This window comes from Pipra filicauda, unplaced genomic scaffold (assembly GCF_003945595.2).
Source record: "Pipra filicauda isolate LSUMZ 115617 unplaced genomic scaffold, ASM394559v2 scaffold6_size6359152_pilon, whole genome shotgun sequence".
NCBI lineage: Eukaryota > Metazoa > Chordata > Aves > Passeriformes > Pipridae > Pipra > Pipra filicauda.
Window position 1 is genome coordinate 3,657,523 of NW_024104865.1, and position 21,104 is coordinate 3,678,626.

The 21,104-nt window shown below is 38.7% G+C and overlaps 1 protein-coding gene across 11 annotated transcripts in view; it reads left to right on the top strand.

Moving 5' to 3' along the window:
- Nucleotides 1–3,258: 3,258 nt before the first annotated feature.
- Nucleotides 3,259–21,104, top strand: part of PTGR2 (prostaglandin reductase 2) — a 36,145-nt gene continuing 18,299 nt past the window's right edge. The window contains exons 1-12 of one of the 11 annotated variants that reach the window (XM_039389052.1): nucleotides 3,433–5,648; nucleotides 7,369–7,436; nucleotides 8,654–8,772; nucleotides 9,766–9,957; nucleotides 10,907–11,077; nucleotides 12,094–12,303; nucleotides 13,088–13,209; nucleotides 14,436–14,523; nucleotides 15,268–15,307; nucleotides 16,439–16,546; nucleotides 17,900–19,345; nucleotides 19,969–20,060. In XM_039389052.1, the coding sequence (XP_039244986.1) occupies nucleotides 7,400–7,436; nucleotides 8,654–8,772; nucleotides 9,766–9,957; nucleotides 10,907–11,077; nucleotides 12,094–12,303; nucleotides 13,088–13,209; nucleotides 14,436–14,523; nucleotides 15,268–15,307; nucleotides 16,439–16,503 (1,044 nt within the window). In that variant the 5' untranslated portion in view covers nucleotides 3,433–5,648; nucleotides 7,369–7,399 and the 3' untranslated portion in view covers nucleotides 16,504–16,546; nucleotides 17,900–19,345; nucleotides 19,969–20,060. Of the gene's footprint in view, nucleotides 3,278–3,432; nucleotides 5,649–7,368; nucleotides 7,437–8,653; nucleotides 8,773–9,765; nucleotides 9,958–10,906; nucleotides 11,078–12,093; nucleotides 12,304–13,087; nucleotides 13,210–14,435; nucleotides 14,524–15,267; nucleotides 15,308–16,438; nucleotides 16,661–17,899; nucleotides 20,061–21,104 lie in introns of those variants that run through there. The other 10 variants (XM_039389054.1, XM_039389055.1, XM_039389053.1 and 7 more) reach the window with 10 other exon arrangements.

The window sequence follows — 21,104 nt, forward strand, 5'->3', positions numbered from 1 at the left end:
GCAACATCTGTATTATTCATCTAGACAGATTTAAAGACTACTTATTATAGTGACATTTATTAAAAATAACAAAGAAAGGGCACACATCTGCCAAGAGCGAGTTACCCATGAACATGGCAATGTGTAAAAGGTGAATTATTATGATGCAGACTCATCAAAATGACCCATGAGCCCAGCAAATCTTGGAAAATGAACAGGATTACTTTATACTTTAAAAACATCTAAGCCTCACAGTATAGGCAGAACATGTAACTTTGTTTCTATATTAAGGGCAGGTAAACAGGAACAAAAAGGTAATTTGGAGTCAGACAGTCAGTTAAAGAAGGCAAAAAAAAAGAAATCCTTGAGACTTTGATTTTTTACTTCTATTTTAACTATTGCTTTTGGCTTCACTGAAATTGATGGTAATATGATTTTTACCACTGAACAAGGCAGCTGTTTCACTTTTACAGTTTGTCCAAGTTTACACATGATTTTGCGAGGTAATGACTTTGTATCCATGAGCCTTTTTTGGTTTTTGTTTCCTCTTTGTTCTAAAAGGATCAAATGGGATTAATTTTTTATCCCACTAGGTGACCAAGAAATGTTTTTACTTTCTCAAATTTGCCTGAAGTTGGTCAGAGAATACCTTGAGGATCTGTTCAGTGAAGTAAGGCTCAACTGAATGACATTCCCTATTTGGGTAGGCAGCAATAGTTTGTTGACAATTACCTCAACCATCTCCCAGCTCAAACACATCTTCCTTTTCATCTCTGCCCCATCTCTGATTGACTTTAAAATTATGACATCCAGGTTGGTGTAGCCTTGTTTATAAGTGGTAACAACCCTTAATATCTGTTATGTAACAACTATTCTAAAATGGCCTGCTTGCGTAGACAGTTTTATTTCACATCAGGGGTGAATTTGTGTGTTTGAGTCTGAGGTGAATCAAGCTGAACCACAAAAAGGGATTTTTAGAGTAGAAAATGTATCCAGAAGGCAAGTCAGTGCAGAATAGCTACTGCAGTGTAAGTACACACCTAAGCTTATTTTATAATAGCTTCACTTAACAATTACTTAACAAAAGAGACAAGGGGGAGGTGAGCGTGACCATAAGGGTTAAACAGCAAAATGCAGATGACTGCTGTAACTACCTTCCAGGATAACCTTGTTCGTGGAAGAAACACAGCCAGTCTGCTAGGCAAGAGAATGTAGGGTTGTACAGAACTTTTGAAATACTATTTAATGTGTTTGGGTTTAGGGTTTTGGTTTTTTTTTTGGTATTTTTATAAAATACCTGAAGTTGTATTGTGGTCATATAATACAGAGGAAAAAGATAGGTACATGTGCCCATATAGAGCATACCTTTTCCCTTTCCCCATTTTTCTTTCAATTATTACTAGTTATTGAGATACACAACTTCTAAATTAACAGGGTGCTCTCCAGTAATACATTCATTTTCCTGTTTGCTCATGTAGTGACACGTAACATTGTTTTCTGAAATAATTATTTCTGTAATAATTGTGCTGCTTTTTTCTTGCACAAGTATGAGGCAAGTCAGTGCTCATTCATTTGAATGCAGGCCTCCTACATGCAAGATATGCCCATCCGAAACTATGAAGACATATTCAACCCTGAAGACCTGCTTTCAGTGCATTGCAATCACAATAAGTTGACCTGTCATTAGATCAACTGATTCAAGTTGGGGAAAAAAAAAAAAGTAGGGAGGTATAAATGCCCTTATTAAAACTTAATTTTTTGCCCCCTAGACCATCTCAGTTCCAATTATGTCATTGTAACTAATGTGAAATGCAAAGTTTTATATATTATGGTGGCACAAATAAAAATCATTCACTTACACCTATATTACAGCGCTATGGGTAAAGCTACAACAGAAAGGCTTTGCCTGCCTTTATGTGAGAGGCAGAGTACAAAGTCATTGGGATCATTAGTCAGAGCTTTTCCAGTCTTAAGTGGTCACTCCAAGCTTTGCAGTAATTGCCACTGACTCAGTGGCCACTTCACAGACCTGTTTGCCCTTCCAGCATGGTGAGTCACTACGACATAGGGCATACACATAGGAATCCTGTCAGGCAGTGCCAGGACCTAAGCCCCATCCCAGGAAAATTATGGCTCTCCCTGCAGCCTCTTTTTTAAGGAAAGAAACATCTTCATCTGTATTCAAGCATAGAAAAAGCGTGTATATAGTAAATACATTATATTGCACACAACAGCAATTTTACTGGAATTTTAGGAATGGCTATAAACAGCCCTATATCACAGCAATGAACAGAATCTCATCCACTGGAATATGCAAGGAGCAAACATCTCCTGGTGTTAACTGTGCTCTCAAAGAAAAAACCCTCACAAACTCTAAGCGCCTTTTCTCAGTGACTCAGTTTAATAAATTGAAATGCTAGGTCCTGCACTTAGGTCACAACCACCCCATGCAGCACTACGGGCTTAGGGAAGAGTGGCTGGAAAATGCCCAGTGGAAAAGTACCTGGGGTGCTGGTCGACAGCAGCTGAACAGAAGCCAGCAGTGTGCCCAGCTGGCCAAGAAGGCCAATGGCACCATGGCCTGTATGAGAAATCGCGTGGCCAGCAGGACCCGGGCAGTGACTGTTCCCCTGTACTCGGCACTGGTGAGGCCACACCTCGAGTACTGTTTGTACTGGCCCCCTCTCTGCAACAAGGACATCGAGGTGCTGAAGTGAGTCTAGAGAAGGGCAACAGAGCTGGTGAAGGGCCTTATGAGAAGCAGCTGAGGGAACTGGGCTTGTTTAGCCCGGAGAAAAGGAGGCTCAAGGTGTAGTGAGGTGGGGGTTGGCCTCTTCTCCCAGGCAACAAGTGACTGGATGAGAGGACATAGTCTCAAGTTGCACCAAGGTAGGCTCGGGTTGACATCAGGAAGAATTTCTTCACGGACAGTGTTGTCAGGTATTGGAACAGACTTCCCAAGGAGGTAGTGGAGTCACCATTCCTGGAGGTGTTCAAGAAATGACTGGACGTGGCACTTAGTGCCATGGTCTAGTTGACAAGGTGTAGATCTGTCAAAGGTTGGACTCGATAATCTTGGAGGCCTTTTCCAGTCGTAATGATTCAATATGATTGTGTGTGATTCTGCGATTCAGACGATGAGCCGCCATCCCCACCGCAGCTCTGCGCGCCCGCCGGGCCGGGCTCGGGCCATCGCCGCTTTAAGGGGGTGTCCCAGCGTTTCCCTGTTTAAGGCCCGCGCGCGCGCGGCGGGCCCGGGGTGGGGCCGGTTGTTGTCGGGCGGTCGGGGCGGCTCAAGGTGAGCGGGAACCTCGGGGGTCCTGGGGGATGGAGCCGCACCGAGGGTCCGCCGGGGGGGAGATCGGCAGAGTCCACTCGGTCCTCCTTCCCGGGAGTCGTTTCGTCAGGGATTAGCGCCTCCTCGCTGCGGGGCAGGCGGGGACACAGGTGTGGCGCTTGGAAGAGGCTGCTGGGATTGCCCGATCCCTGGAACGAGAGCGGGAATGGAGCTTTACTGAGCTCCGGGATGCCGGGGCGGTGGAGCGATCACGGAGGAGAGGAGAGGAGCCCACGGCACCTCCAGATGAGCCCGTAGGACCGACCCCCCTGCGCTGCCTCTCGCCCCTCTCGGTTTCCCTCTCCGGGGCTGTTCTGTCCGCAGCTTCTGACACTGATCACGACCTGCCTGCAGGGGCTCCTCCACCTTTGGCAGCAGTGATTTCTAACGTGGTCTTTAGGCATACCTGCGAAAAGTGGATAAGCAGTGCGCTCTCTGGGATTGCTCTCACGTGGGAGCCTGCATACTGCATCATAGGCTTCCCCCAAAAAAATCCCGTCAGGTGATGCACCTGCCTTTCTGGGAACAGTCTACATTCCTTATGTGAAATTCTGCTAAGAAAAAAATAGGCCTTGTGTATATATACTATATAAATAAATGGTATTTTAAAATAATTTTCAGCAACTCCAATACAACTATTTATATATTTAAAAAAAAGCCTAAGATGGAGTACCTGAGAACTTTTAGTTTTGGGGTTTTTTGGCACCTAAATCTGAAAAAGTAAAGTTTATATAGTCCTATTGTATGTAGATATGAATGTGTATACTTACTGGAACTTTTGCTCTGTATGTCAGTGAAATCTGATAAAAAGCTCAAAAATATTAGGCTTCTTGGAATATATATAAAAAAAAGATGGCTGGATCAAGACCCTACTACTATGGTCATTCTTTCTTTTTCATCTGCTTCTTTCTTGGAGGAAAGATTGCATCTTTCCTCAGCCCTTAACAGTGTGTCAGAAAGCCCACATGAAGAAAACACTGTGGGAGGAACTTCACACCAGAGAATTCAGTGGTAAGACATAGAACATTAGGAAATCTGGATTTATTAGTTCAGTTTATGAAAGTACTCAACCTTTTTATGGCATGTGCTTTTCGCCATTCATGACAGTCAGTATTGATTCTGGCTTGTGATTAATTAATATTCATCAAATGTAGAGCTCTTTAGGGATGTGGTGAAGTCTTTGGTACTTAATCCACTACATTTTCTTTTCCATTTACATTTCCCTCACCTTACTAGTTACACTTGTGGTTTTTTTGTTTCTTTTTGACCAGTCATTCCTGTCTCCATTTCCTTGGTTCTGTCCCATTCATCATTCCCAGTTTCTTCAGTTCTCTCTCCCCATGCTGTTTCTCTTTTGTGTGCTTTACTGACCTTTAAGTTGCTATTCTTGCCACGTTTCTCTGTTCTGATTCCTAGTCCCAGTTCTTCTCATCTTTCTTTCCCGCGCATTCCTCATTCAGAATCATTCTTTCCTCAAGAAATTTCTTTTCTTGAGTTTCCTCTGAGGATGCTTGCTCCAGCCATTTTGACACTGCAGTTTCAGAAGACTTCCAAGTATTCTTGTCGTCCTCTGTTTAAATTGACTGCTTTCTTCCTTCATGCTGCCTGGGCCTAATACAGGGCAACCTTCTCTTCCTTTTTCTTTTTTTTTTTCTAACTAGGCTGCACGTGGCATGGGCTTTAACAACTTGAAAGCAGGTGAATCATTCTGGCAAAATATATGTAACTGAAAAGTGTGTCTTACAGGCAGTCTCAGAAACAAGAAGTTCTAGGAACCAAGCCTAGGACAAACGAACAAACTGGAGCATTTTAGCATTGAGGAATTTATTTAATGCTTTTAAAAGGACTTGTCATGTGTGTCTGCAAAAATGGGGAAAGGCAAGGGAGCAAAGGAACAAGAATAAAACTGGGCTAAAACATACTTATACTCCCATGCAGATACTGCTGTTGTGCTGCTTAATGGTCCTGTTGTACTTATAGTATGGGTCAGATAGTGTGAACTTGGCATAGAATGATGATGTTAAAACTTGCTATTGATTTTTACTCTATTTGATGTTAAAGTGTAAAACCAACTCAGGTTGCTTTTGTTTGGAAAAGCTAAAAAATGCTAATGTGTGTTGCTTTGTGTTGTCTTTTATAAAAAACAGAGTCAAAAGCATCCTTCATGTTGGCATTATGCATGTATTGGAAAAGGTTGTGTATATGGTACAAATCCCCTTTATTTCACTTTTAAAAAATCTGTTCTCTCTCTCCAAAAGCTTTCCTCAGTTTACAGTGCTAAAGGATGGTGCCTCTACTTATTTTCTTAAGTCACTTGCGTATTGTTTATAAGGTGAGGAAAGCTTGATTTGCAGTATGCTGTGGTGTTAGTGTGACCATTTGCTTGCATAATGGTGTTGCTGACTTCCACTGTAAGTGCACTCATATTTAGAAATAAACGGTCCATCTGCAGTGTTGTATTTACTGTGACAGTTATCATAAAATGAGTGACAATTCACTTGCCAGCTTAGCTTTCTGTCCACCCACTCACAATGTCTGGAAGATCTTCAAATTAAATTAGTACACATGCTCCTCAAACAAAAGCTGTGAGAATGACCAGGGAAATAAACAGCATTTTTGTTCCCTCAAAATGTCAGGCATTCAAAGAAGTAGTCAAAACTTATATTGGATACTTTTTCCACTCTTTTTCTAGTCTTTTTCCAGACTGTTGTTCTAAATTGTTTTGTCCAAAGAACTCTGCAGGTCACTTATTTTTCACTGATGTGATGCTGTAAAGACACATTTGAGGTTCATTCCTTATAGCTTGTAGCCTCCTTAGGTCTTGAAATACTGAAAAGAAATTAACTCTAGAATAAATGTTGCCAAATAAGTAGCTTTTCAAGTGCAAATACAATCAAGTGCTCAACCTTTATCTTTTTTTTTTTTTTAATAAGATACTTGTGTTTTGAGTCAGTTGTGGGTTTTAGAGGAGAGGGAAAGGCCAGGGACACCTTTTCTCCTGATAACTTTTTAATTATGTTTTCAGCACTCCAGGCTGTAGTTTTTGATGGTTTGTGAGTGCTGTAATGTAAACACTGTAACGATACAGAAGAAGGTTCTGTATTTTGCAGTGTTCAAAGAATAAAGGTGTTGGATAAGTGGTGATGATGTACTCTTTCAGGGCTCATCTTTTAGCTTCACTCCAATTTGCCGTTCTTGTCAGCAAAATAAACATTATGACAAAGACATCAGCTATCATATTTCATTCCATAATGTCCTTGGTTCATGTGGATGTTGGTTATTTATGGCACTCTGCTGAGAACAGTAATAACACTTTTATTTTGTATTAGCTCTGAAAGCATGTAAGATCATGATTTTTCTCCTGTTAAATCAGGTTAATTCCCTCTTAATCACTTTGCGTCTCACAGGTGCAAGACCACAGATTTTAAACTGTTTAAAGTCAAGGAAAAATTATTCTGTAGATCAGATCGAGTGGAAATCTAATTCTTTCTTATCTCTGGGCCAGACCATTTCTTTGGAGAAAATGCACTGCTAGTAGAAAGAATTGCTGTTTCACACAACACATCTTACACAACAATCTCTTTTTATCAAGTACCTGCAAACTGATATTCTGACGTGCCTGTGTGCCTTTTATTGAGTGGCACCTGACTTTGCATGCAAAGCTGTCTCTGTGTCTTTTGGGTGGGAACAGAGTATTCTCAGTCAGCACACGAAAGCGAATCAAACACATTTCCTGCAACCTGGTAGGAGGTGGTGATGGTCTTACAAGGAACATGGGACAGTATAATTTTCAGTCTTTCCAGCATGTGCTACTGCAAAGTTGTATAAAATCTGGGCTTTAACAAGATAAACAGGGAAACTCCTTACTCACACATTTATTTATTTTATGTGTGAAGTTGGTTTAAATGATTCCTTGTACGATTCTTGGGCATGGATGCTGAAGCTGGTGAGGCCGTGTTTCATCCCCAGTTTCCAAATTCTTTTTTTGCCCCATATTCTTTTTTTGAAGAAAACTTATGTTTCAGTCCTTCAAACAACATTTTCTTTTGTAGAAATCCAGTGCGAAATTGCTGCAAAGCAGGGATGATTATACAGAGAGTAGTGCTGAATTCACGGCCTGGTATGTATTTCTCTCTGATAAAGAAGCCATTGTGTGTGTTATGGTTGCCTTATGCTCCAACATGGTGAGGGTAGAAACAGGCTCTAACATGAGATATTGGCATTTGTATGCCTTAATATTGCATGCAGCAATAAATAAAGTTTATGTGTAGGGGCTCAAAGGGAAGAAGATTAGCAAACAGAGCTTTTTAGTTCTGACATTTGTTCTTTTTACATTTTAAGAGATGACTAAAATATTTTGTTACTATTAATTTTTGCTTCTTTTAGTAAATGTTGGATCTTTTATTCCATGTTTCAAAGTGTTTATTTTTAAAATTTATAAGTTTATACTCTTGAGGGTTTGTTTACTTTCTTGCTTACACATTTACCGTGTTATGGATGTCAGCAGAATAGTCTGAATAGTGAATTCATAAATTTTCTGTTGTAGAACACATTAGGTTTTGCAGGGAGTACTGTATGCTGCTTAATGCCAAAATAGTCCTAAGCAGTAAGAATTATTGTTTGACCTGCAAATAAGTCTTTCAAAATGTTACAACAGTAGCCTGCTGGAGTTGTGCAGTCACTCTGACTTAAAATATGCAAGGGTGTCTGGCTGTCTCCTTTTAGTGCCAGTGGTTCCAGTTGTCAGTCTGATTGATCTGCTGCATGTGGTACCAACCCGAGGATGAAGGCTCCAGTTCTGGGGCTCTTGGCACAGTTTTACAGGTGTTTCTGGGAAGCTTTAATTTAAAGAGATCTGTCTGTATATGCAAAGGGATGCTCTTGAAGCATATGCATGTGCAGTGGCTGTGATCTGTATTCCCTCAATCCTGCTTGAGTCAAAAGAGGCAGAAAGGTGAGAGTTTAAAACTGGTTAAAATTTATGGTCATTTGCTATTGGCAGAATAGTGCATGATGATTTTGTTATGTGTGAGAAGTCCCAGTGCATATCTTAGTTTTGACCACTAGAGGCTTTTCAGCGTATAAGAGTATACAGAACCATTTTTAAGAATGGGAACAGTTCTTGATTTTATTTTTTTAAATTTGCCCTAATTGTTCATAACAATCATGTGTAGCAAACAGCATGGAAACTGAAAGTTGGTAGGTAGTTTTATACCTGAATAAATATATAACCTAACTTACTCTAAAAAGGACTACCTTGAAAAAAGGCCTTCCTGTATTGATTAAGGGAAGCTCTATATTGATTCATTTATTTGTTTGATTTTAAAATAATTCTAGGGAAGAATGGAGTGCCAGTGGCTGAAAACTTCCGACTAGAACAAAGTACAATAGCGGATACGGTCCAAGCAGGACAAGTGCGTGTTAAAACCCTCTATCTCTCTGTGGACCCTTACATGGTAGGTGATGGACTTAGGGCTAAGCCAGAATTTGTTTTATAATATACCTTCAACTCTGTACCTGTCATGATGTTTAACACTGAAGTTACTAATTACAGGACTCCAGTATATCTCTAGTATAACTTAATAATTGTATTCATTCTGATGGAGTTATGTTGGGAAGGAATTCGGCTTTAATGTGCCTTGGATATATGTAGAAATATGACTTTATAGAACCAGGAAGGGACTGTGAGCCCTGGTATATCATTACAGATTTGTCTGTATCAGCTTTTCCTTTAACCTTTAAAATTCTATAAGAATTTTGCCTTTCTTATATACATATTTTCCAATTCTATACAATTGTAAAAATCATGTGGTTGGGAGAGTCAGGGTTGAAATGAAAGTGAAGGTGGAAGAAGAACCAAAGAGACACAGTCTGTAAAAGTTTGCTATAAAGAGAATTCTGAGCATTTATTACCTGCATAGATGGAGATAGTAGAAAAGTCTACATTTCTGGAAAGTAGGTTTAGCTTGGGAGTTAAGAAAAAGTTTAATAATCCTGAAGTACTAACTTAGGCAACAGGGGGAGATGTAAAGAAAATACTTCTGATTTCAAGATGTTTCATTAAACAGATCTCTGTCGAGGATGGTCTACATATGTTTGACTGCCCTTCAGTGCATAGGCACGGACTAAGTGATTTGTGGGTGTTTTTTTCAATCCTGCATTTCTAAGATTCAATCAGTTAAAGAATGGAATTTGTAGTATTCTTGTCAGATCTGAGCCAGTCATCTTTGGTTGCATGGGTGCCTTTGAGGCAACATCTATAGAATGTGTTGGCTTTGGTAACACTGCCGGAGGAGATCAGAATGGTCCATCCTCCCTTTGTACTGAGCAAACAAGGGGAAAGATAAGACAAGATTATGAATATTTGGGGCTTATTGAGAGATTTTTGAGGAGCCCTTTGTGTTTGAAGTTTTAAACACATCTCCTCAAGTTAAAGCCTTGTCTTTCAGCGCTGCCGAATGAATGAGGACACTGGCTCCGATTACCTCCAGCCCTGGCAGCTCTCTGAAGTTGCTGATGGTGGCGGTGTTGGGGTTGTGGAGGAGAGCAAACATGATAACCTCGCTGAAGGAGACTTTGTAACTTCCTTCACCTGGCCCTGGCAGACAGTGGCGATTCTCGATGGAAGCTTGCTACAAAAGGTAATGTAAATGCAAAGCCCGGATTGTCTTTTACTATTTCTTTTACTAAACCTTTTTTTTTTTTTTCTAAATAACTGCTGATACTACTAGTGTTAACTACCGTTAATGATACTATTTTTTAGTCAAAAACAAGCCAACGTTATTCGAACAACTAGTTTTCAAAAGGCAGATCCAGTCATAGGTGCCAAAATCTGTATCAATTTCTCTTTTTTCATAGCAAAGAAAAATTTAGATGCTTTTGTTGGTTAGCAGGCACGCCAGTATTATTTCAGTTGTTGTTTTTTTAATAAATTTGCCTGAAACTCCTTCTGTTAATTAATTCTGATAATTATTCTAATTCTAGTAGAACTGATCCATGAGAGTGTAGTTGTAAGACATGAAAAGCTTTCGACATGTTTAATTTAATTTATTTCACTAATATATGTTAGTAAAAACTTTTACTTGAGATTTTACATCCACAGAAGAAAGGGTATTCAATATTAAGTTGAAAGTGGAGAGGGAACAGTGCACTAGATATATTGTGTTGCTCGTTCTCTTGTAACACAGAAAATGACTGTAGTTAGAGAATTTATACTTTCCAATAAACTCCTCCCTTTAGGACCCTTTGCCACTGATCTGCAATCACAATATTTGATAAAATGGTGAATTTTCATTCCTTATAGGGATTGTTCACTTACTGGAAACTTCTTGTCTCCCAACTGCTTTTTGACACTTTCATAATTTAAGTTTTTGTGAGTGGCTTTGTTTAAAAACTTTTTCTAAAACTATGGAAATATAAAGTTTTTATATGAACTTGTTGTTAGGATAGAGCTAGTCTAGAGATAGCTCCTCCCTACCAGTTGTGCCTTGCCTGGAAAATATCCTGAGTTAGTCTTCTATCCTCAGGCAATCAAACAGCAAAATCTTACCTTAAAACCAAATGAAGACCACACACGTTTCTGTTTTGTAGCTTGTTCCACAGCTTGTAAATGGACGCCTTTCCTACTTTCTCGGTGCAGCTGGGATCACGGGACTGACGGCCCTGTTGGGTATCAGGGAGAAGGGACACGTGGCTGTGGGTGCAAATCAGACAATGGTGGTGAGCGGAGCAGCCGGTGCTTGCGGCTCTTTGGCTGGCCAGGTAGGATGGGCTTAAGACACATGAACATACTCTGTGACCGAGTTTTGTCTTCTGGAACATGCTGAAACATGCTGGTTACTAAACACGTGGATAAAATCATTGTAAACGTGAGTAGGTATAACCACATGGGAAGAGCCAGTTTCACAGATTTGGCACACACTCTCACTGGGAAAGATTTTAGATGTGAAACTAAGTGTCATGAAACTGGGATAGGAGAGAGCAGCCCATGGTGATTACTTGTTGCTAGCATAAGTAAAGTAGATGGTGTAAATACCTGTATTTATATATATTTATATAGTAGCCTGCCACCTCAACACTGTCTTTGTATTGACTAGAGACTTTAATTTTTCTTCTGTGGTCAGTAGAAAAAAATGTGGTAAACCCTTCTTTGTGCTGTGTTCTGTGACATTCTTTGTGTTTTGAGGTTTGCAGCCGTTTTGTCCTCCTCGGTTTCCTTTGCACACTGTTGCAGTGTGTATATGTATATCTACAAATATATATATATAATACATACTCATATATACACAAACACAATAGCTGTTAAGCAAGCTTTAGACTTACTAATAGAGAGAAGCTACGAAGAAACAATGCATAAGCAAATGGATGAAGAATGTATTTACATCCATTATTGTCTAATTTTTTTTCCCTTTTTTTAGCTAAGTTATGTTACTTAGCAGATGTAATTGTATACTATATTTGGTTCTCAAGTACTGCCAGTCATTGGTGACTCCACAAATTAAATCTTCTGCAGTCAGTGAGTTATGGAAAGATGGCAAATTGTACCTGCCCCTTATCTAGGTGTGAGGAGGGAGTGACAAGAGGCAGTTGTGTCACATGGGATGGGAGCATGCACTGGACTTCGCTGCCTGCGGTTTAGTGGATGGGGGATAACTGTAACACTCTCTAAGGTCCCCTTTCATCCACTGGTACCTGTATGCAGATGAATGACATGTCTTTATAGTTTGAGGTTTTCAGTTGGTTTGTTGTTATTTTTTTCTTTAACTGTGTGCCCGCAGATTGGCCGTCTGGAGGGCTGCTCTAGAGTGGTGGGAATCGCTGGCACAGATGAAAAGTGCTCCATTTTGGTCCAAGAAATGGGGTTTGATGCTGCTATCAATTACAAGAAGGGAAATGTGGCAGAACAGCTACGTGAACTCTGCCCAGGCGGTGTGGATGTTTACTTTGACAATGTTGGTGGAGACATCAGTGATACGGTTATAAGTCAGGTGATTATTCCAGCTGTCAGGCTTATTCTAGTTATTCTGCAGTGTCTGCATGCCCAACTTTGAATTAATTCATACTAGAGTCCATCCTGTAATACAGCAGAGCAGGTTTTCCACTTCAGTGATCTAATCCAGGTGCCGATCCTGGTCTTGAGGAGAAATCAGATATTTGAAATCAGTATCTGTCATTTGGACTAACCTGGCAGTACAGTAATTGAAACACGATTTCTGCTTCTTGTCTCTCACATCTTAGGCCAGGAGACTTGGTAATATTCTATAAAAATTTTGTCTATCAGCACAGTAATCTTGTCTTTTGCCAGCTTTCGTTTTCTGGCTTGATGCAAGACTAGTTCTGCAGGGCCTCCATAAAGGCTTCATTGTTAACATACAACCATTCTGTGTCGTGACAGGGAGGCTTCGGTGGCAATGCCATCTTTGGGAGTTCTAAATCACAGCTGTATCCAACAGCTGTATTAAATTTCTCTGTCCTATTATCCCTCTTCTGAAAAAAGGGCACACAGTAAGATAACAATTTCTCATATTCCTTTTATTTAGTGCCTTTTAAAATTACAGTAGGCTGTATAGCATTTATTTTTCCACTGTTGCCTTACATTTACCTATTTGAGTGCTGTCATAGGTTGAATGAGACTGCATGCAATTTTCCCACTCTTTTACAGGAAGTGTGGCTCATGTGAAAGTTTTGCAATATAATCTATTGCATCTCTGAAAAATTTAGTTTTTGAGACAGAGGAATGTAATTTTTCCCACTTTGTGCTGTCCCAAACAGATGAATCAGAACAGCCATATCATCCTGTGTGGACAGATTTCTCAATATAACAAAGATGTGCCTTATCCTCCTCCACTGCCTCCTGACATAGAAAAAATACAGAAAGAAAGGAACATCACAAGGTACATTTCTCCTCCAGAACTAATGACCAGATTCCAGGTCGACTGCACATGTGTTGTTGTGACTCTGATGTTTGGAAGGTAGTCTGTAGATTCTCAATAGACATGTGTAATCTGAGCAGTGTTGCCATGCCTAAAAAGGAAACTGTAATCACAATGTCAGTAAATCCCTTCTCTTACATTTATCTTTATCAGCGTAAAAAATGGGAAGTGATGTCTTTACACATGCTCATACGTATCTATTGTTACACTACTTTTTTTGTGACAGATACATGTAGTCCTGGAATTTCTAATAGATTCTTTAGTACAAGAGAAGGTGTTGCTGTGGTTCTGTTCTCCAATGTGCCTTCTCAGAGTGCCTTCTCTCAAAGTGTAGTAATTCAGGCAGAGAGAAAATCAAATATTTTTGAAGTAAGGATGCAGCTGATGCAGTTGATTTTATTGAAATTACATATTTAGTATTTGGAGGTTTTTTTATATAATGGGACTGTAGGTGTGACATATACAGGTAAAACAGTTTTGCTGTGACTCTGGGAATTGCTGAATCTCCTATCAGGATTCAGATGCAGCCAAAGTAGAGATTGGGAGCAGAGTCTTAGGAGAGTTTTCGGTCATTGCATTGCAGAAAGTTGGGGAGACTTTTGATTTCTGTGCAAATGGATTGACCTCTTCTAATTAGAATTCTTTTCTTGTCCCTGTTACTCTTGTCTGCATTTCAAAAAAATGGATAAAATTAGTAGAATACAGTGCAGAATTCAGTCAGTATGTTGCTACAAGTAATTATGATTTTTGATGATCATTTCAGTTTCTTGATTGCTATAGAAAGCTGTGACAGCAGGATATGCAAAATTTTGAGTAGCCTGAAGTTAATTTATAGTCACCATCTAATTGCAGCCCCATTAATTATTCTCTCTACTACCAAAAAAAAGGTAAAAAATAATAGGAATTTGCTTACATTTTATGGACATTTGCTTATTCTGGTGATATCAGTTTTATTACTCTTATCTCTGATACTTGAACAGAATTACTTTCTAAGACAGACGTTTCTGTCAAGTTCCCACTGCAGGGAGCTGTCACAACAAGCTGGCAAAGGTCTGAGCTACATCTCATTGTAATTTGTACTCATAACCCTTCAGTTTCAACAATGCTGTTTCCTGAAAATTTTTTGTAAATATTTTAAAATGTTTACCAGTGTTTCTTAAATCAAAACTCATTCTTTTCTTTCACAGGGAAAGATTCTTAGTGTTGAACTATATGGACAAACATGAAGCTAGTATATTACAACTCTGCCAGTGGATCCAAGAGGGTAAACTGAAGGTGAGAACTTTTAGGTTTGATCTATGGCCTCTGATACTATGTCCTCAGATCATGGTCTGACTAAAAGAAGACCAATTTCTTTGTCCCTGCTCTCTTACTGTGCTCAGAATTGGACAGACTTTCTTAAGAATGTGTAAGTATGATTGAAAGCTTATAAGATAGCACTGTTTTAGAAGGTACCTGTGAGGATGGTCTGACTAATATGACAGACTTCTCTAATTACATGCTGCTCATGTCTTTATTTCAGTTTTCTTTATTTCAGTATAGGGTGCACTTTTTACTTAAAGGATCAGGCCTTCAAAAATATGACTTTCAAATATCTGATCAGTTAAGTGTCCAGAATGCTTCTGAGGATCTTGTCTGAAATTTTATTTCAAGCTTTATAATCATCATTTATTATTTTATGATAGGTATATGCTTAATCTATACCTTCAGACAGAGGTCTGTCTGAATTAGTTTTTGTTTCTTCTAGTGATCAGTAAATTTTCCTGGGAAAATCCTGAGATGTGAAATTTTGGCAGAGGCAGGGATCTAATTATGAAGAATTAAATCACCTGCACACTTCTGAGAAGATATCCATGTCTCTCTTGATGAAAGAGTCTGGTCCTAACAGAGCACTGTCCATTGTAGCAAGAGAAATCTAGATTTTGGTAGTTTCTGTGGCAGTTTCTTGGGATGTTTCTAAGAAATGTGAAATGCTAATCTTGTTTGAAAGAAACTAAAAGGACTTGTTTGCACTGACAGGTCAGAGAGACCATGGTAGAAGGCTTAGCAAACATTGGTGGTAAGATTTTTACATCATTTTCTAAGAATAATAATAAGCTTATTAAATACAATGACATTAGAGGTTAACTACCTCCTTTGTTTTATTTGGCAATTCAGATTTTTGTATTTTTCAAAACCATGATTTTTGTTATAATAAAATATTTTTAATGAGGTATTAGAGTGTTCTGTAAGAAAATTAATTTACATTTATAAAATCACTGAATATAAATTGAGATTTTTTTTTTTAGGCTGCTACCTTAGCAGCTGATGATAGTCATCCTGATCTTACTGGTTTAAAGTGCTGCCTGTTTCTTAGAACTTGTGTGTAAGAAAATGCTATTTTGACAACTTTGAAATTATAGTTTAAAAAAGCCCAATATCTAACAGAGGTTGTTATTGGATTTGCTAACAAAAAATAAAATGAAATGACCCCAAGAAAGGGCAAAGCATATTAGAGATTGCTAAAGAAAGTAAATTTTTTTTAACAGAACAAAATATCATGTAGCCTGTTCAAAATATTGTAACAAAGGAAATATAAAAATAAAGGAGGTCTTGTGACATGAGCCATGTGATCAAAGATGTACTGTAAGAATGCTTCCCTGTCAAGTAAGGGGAAAGAGTATGATTTAGTCCATTTAGTCTTTAGTCCCACAAGATTGGAACTCATAGAATTAAGCAATAACCAAATCTTGGAGATTCCAATTTATTCTAGTCATTGCTAATTGCTGCTTACTGGTATACATATGTATTTTGAAGGAATTTGGTCAAATACAGCAGTCATATTTCATACTTTCATATTTTGTCTCAAGGTATATTCTTTTATACCAGCTTCTCACACTATTATACAATATTTATAAGCCTTTTCTCTCACAAAGGCTTGTAAAACCCACAGCATTTGGGGGCTCTCCACTCATGCCTTGTCTCTCTTTGATGTTTGCATGACGTATTACAACAGCAGCAAATGTAATCGTTAATTTGTATAGGGTCAAACAGTTGCTTATAAACCAGATTTTTTTAATTATGACACAAAGCTACCCCAAAATGGGATCTCTCCTTTTTAGGGAGCTGTTTAATACATTTGCTTCTACCATTTTTGATTTCTTTTTTAAAGGTTACTTGGCACTAACTTATTTCATTACTTCTCTTGAAGCTGCTTTCCAGTCCATGATGAGTGGAGGCAATATCGGAAAACAGATCGTCTCAGTTTCTAAGTAAAAGTCACTGGTTTGAGAAAAATAATTGCACTCTGTCTCTAATGGTGAGGAAGCTTTTACTTATACCAATTTCCATTTTTTAAATAAACCATCAAGTTGTTCTGTGTGAATTGAAAGCAGAGATTTTGGGATGCTAATAAACTAAATAGAACTGCAAACAGGAATGCAATCATTTATACTCAAAATGAGTAATACATTCTTTGAGGTGGTTTTGACAGTTGCCAGCTATAACCCTTGCACGTAATTCATGGGTATGGTTTAAAAGTTAGAAAATCCCAGTGTTGTCCCAAACACAGGCTCATCACCTGGTCTGTGTATGATGGCACTTCACACACCGAGGCGGTAACCCTCAAAGGGCTGGCTCACCGTCATCAAAACTTTACACTATTTACACGTGTTTAGCAATCAGCATTCATGGGTTACAATTTACGTGGCTTTTTCATTAGTTAGTGCTCAAACCCTTATTTGCTGGTTGTATCTCTTGCTTCCCATGCTAATTATTCTGCACGTGCAGTTCTTCCCTCCGTTCCAGTCGGGGTCCGTTTTGAGTAGATGGTTAATGGGCTGGTGGTCACCATCTCACCTGCTGGAATTACCTTCCTCCAGTTACTGCTCAGTCCTGCTGACTTCACTCCTGGTGGCTCTCATCCAGACAGCCCATTCATTTTGGGATTGTGTTCCGTTTCCCTTAAAACAAAGGATTAGCCAAGATACAAGTTTTACTATTCAATTGCTTAGTCATATCTGCCTAGCTATAGCTACTGATTAACAACAAAAAAATTGCAAAGTTTGGTTCAAATCTTGAGGGACTAGATATCACTAGGAACAGTTTCCAGTAAGTAATTTGTATACAGCCACCTAGTTTTGGTTTTAGAAGAATTTACTAGTGTAGATGTGCACCATTCCCATGCTAGAATGTCTCAGTGCCCAAGAACTTCTCTAGGAATTTTTAATTTACTAGTGTAAGTTTTCCCTGACAGTTCAACCAATTCAGCTAATCATTTTAGAACATAACTATTCTTATTTTTTCCAGATAATTGCAATAAAAATTTCATTTCTAGAATGCAAAGTCTCTAATAACAAAGGTATTTCCATTTTGCCATCTGAAGCAAATTTCCACCAATCTGTCTTATCCATTCTCTGTATTGTGTCATTATATCCTCTGTTTTCAGAGCCCTTGAAACCTAATTCAATTACAATTCCCTCTGCATGCAACCTGAGACCTTAATCAGATAGTTCAGGTGTAGGGTGATCCTTATTTACTCTTTTCAATCTTTGCATTCCAGACTTAAATGAAGTTTTCTTTTTAGAATTCCTTTTCTAAATTCCACTGTATCTTATATTTATTATAATCTCCTGATTTTCATTAGTTTTACTGTTGTTTTCACTTCTCCAAGGTAACAGACAGAGAATCTCAAAACAGGCTGCCTAATGACAGAGGTAATGTTGCAGACACTTGATTTTCTGTTCTCTCAGTAACTTCTCTTGGCTCTGAATTTTTAGTCTAACAATGCTCTTTTACCATCTCAGTGGGGAAACTTGAAAAATGAGCAGTCAGCTGAACTGTCCACAGAATGGGTTATGCATTGTCACTACCCAGGTCAAACTAAGTGGAATCCATGGACTGGGAAAGAAACACTGCAAGAAAATAATTTTGTGTGCTGTGGAAAGTAAGGGTATCAGAATTGCCTAATATTGTTGTGAGCAATATGAAAACTAGTCCTTTCATTTCCTAGTGCCTAAGCTGGCCCTGAAAGAAGGAAGCATGCAGTGATGGATGCCATAAACTTTGAGGAGAAGAGACCTGCAGTATAGCATTAGATTGTCTAAAATAATAATAAATACCTGTATATTTCAGAAGAAATTTCAACTATGAACTGTGGTGAATTTCTATTGTATGAATGTAAGAAAACAATCATAACAATAAGCATTGTTATGCATTTTTCAACTACTAAACTAGGGGACTGGTTCACTTTCAGCTGGATTGTGAATCCAGTTTGTGTCCCTAAAAGTGAGATCATCACCCAGTATGCAGTAAGCCAATCTCACATACAGAGCCAAGATCTTTGTTTTTTCATGTCTGTGGAGAGATGAGTGCTGGGTGGCAAATCCAGCAAGCCAGCACACCCTCACTCTGACAGGTGCTCGTTTTTATACACTTGGAACAATAACAAAATTGTCATGTCCTGTATAGGCAACCACCTAAAGCTGTAGTCACTGACTTTGCTTTTCCTTGTCTCCATTTAAAGATACAGTGCACTGTTATTTTACCTTGCATGCTCTATCAGGAAAAGGCTTATGTGAATAAGGGGTGATCTTAGCCTGTGAGCAGGTATTTTACTATATTAATGAGCACGAAGTTCTGATAAAGTTGTTCCTTGGCTTTGTAGTTTGATTTATACTGTTCTTACTTTTCCAGTCACGATTCTTGGTTTCTGTAAGTTTGGTTATTCCCTCGTTTTTCATAAGTTTTTTTTCCTGTCCTGTAGTACAATGAATTTTTAACCTTCTCATGGTACTTTTTCAAGAACACTGGAATAGAAGCCAAAATTTTTATACAGTAACTTCAGTATGTTGTCATAGTTGGCAAATGAAAGACAGAAAGCAAGAGGTGAGCAAAATTCTATGAATTCCTACATATTGACTGTTTATAGATGAATAACTCAGTTGTGAAAGTTAAGCAGTGCAGGCTTGTATGACTTGGTAATTGATGTGTATATTAGAATCAGAGGCAGCAAGAAATGCAGTGATCCTGAGCACTGTGTCTAGACTTGGATTCCTGTCAACTGGATTTAATGAGGAGAGTGCTGCTGGGAATACAGCCTTTCCAAACAGCGTCCCCAGTGAGTGTGCTGATGTGCCCATTGTCCCCTTTCCTTTCTTTATTTGCTCCTACATGCATATGCCTGATAGGAACATTGAGGTTGAAACAGCATCACCATCACTCTATGCACCCTGTGTTCTGCATTCAGTTTCTGCCAGGCAGATTAGCCTTAATGCACTCTAACACATTTAATCTTTCTGAATAAGTCTCCTCATCCTTATAGTTCATTCTTAGAGCAAATATGTAAATGCAAAACAAAATAGCCCACTCCAAATATATGACCAGTCATTAACACTCCGCATGACCAACCATAACACACACACACACACACACACACACTGCAGAAAATCTGGCTTTAACCTGAGGCTCCATTGCTGCTGCTTCTGAAAATTGTTATTGATGCAAAAATATTTTTACAAATGAGAATACTGGGTGCTTTTTGGGGCATGGTGTCACCATGGTGTTTTCCTATTTTCTTCTACCCTTGAAGGCTAACCCACATAAAACTTGCAATGTCCTATAACATGCATTTCCCTATATATGGCATCCTCCAATCTATCAATTTGATTTCCATTTCAACAGTCTGTTTTGAGAGAAATGTCTTTTATTCTTAAAACTGAGGACTGTTCTCTTTTATTCCAGCCTGCTTGGAAGGAAGTATACATAGGATAGTATTCAGAGCAAGCTAATTAAATACCTGTATATTTCAAAAGAGACTTCGGCTATGAACTGTGGTGAGTTTGTGTTGTCTGAATGTAAGAAAGCAATCATAGTAATAACCACTACTAAACAGGTGTTAAAATGTTAATTTTCTTTCACATGTTATGGGTGAAAGGCTCAGTTTAATATATTTATGTTTCCGGAGTTGCATTTGTTTGTCCAAAGTACAAATTTTATTCTTTTCAACCGTATTTGCTGAAGAGCTAGTCCAGAGTGAGCTCGTCTCTGGCACTGTGAGTTGACACACCTTCCAGAAGTAATCATCCTCTAGGAAGTTATTTTTCACAACTGAAACAAACTGTGATAAAATGATAACATTCCCAGCAGTATTATTTTTACAGCAATTGCTTAGTAATCCACACAAGTCATAAATCTATTAAGAGTTGTGATGTGAGGGGTGATCCAGAGTGAGATCATGCTGAGGTATTGATTCTTTACTGTAATAAAGGCAGCCTGATTGCAGCAGCATTCCTGGAGTTAGGTAAGCTATGGAGGGCAATACAAGTTCTAGGAGCATTAGTCAAGTGCCTTTGGGAAAAAAAAAAAAAGATGGGGACAGTCAAAGTAAACTTCATCCTGATACCCCCAATGTTTAGGATTCTCACGGAAGTATTTCTTTACCTGTGAATCCTGGTTCATGTTACCTCCTAAGAACAAACAAAAACCAAAGAGAGAAGATTCTTTAAACCAAGTGCCCACAGTTATAAAAAATATTTTTTTCACCTTAATTTCTCAATTATTGTAATAGTGTGGCTCTTCATCTGTCATATATTTTGTACTGTGAGAGGTGTCATTTAACAAAGGGTAACAGATAACTGGTAACAAAAATCCAGTATGCTTTGGATGTAGTAGATAGTTAATCACTGGCTCCAGAAGCACCAGTATTTGTAGAGTAGGAGTTGTGTGACAGTTGTCCCTAAAGTAGGGTTATTTCATCTGGTGTGCAAGAGCCAATCAATACACTGAGTCGAGATATTTGATTTTATTGCCATACTGTAGAATAGGATGCTGGGTGTCTAACACTGTTGTCCCTGAAAAGTGGAATCTTTCACCTGGTG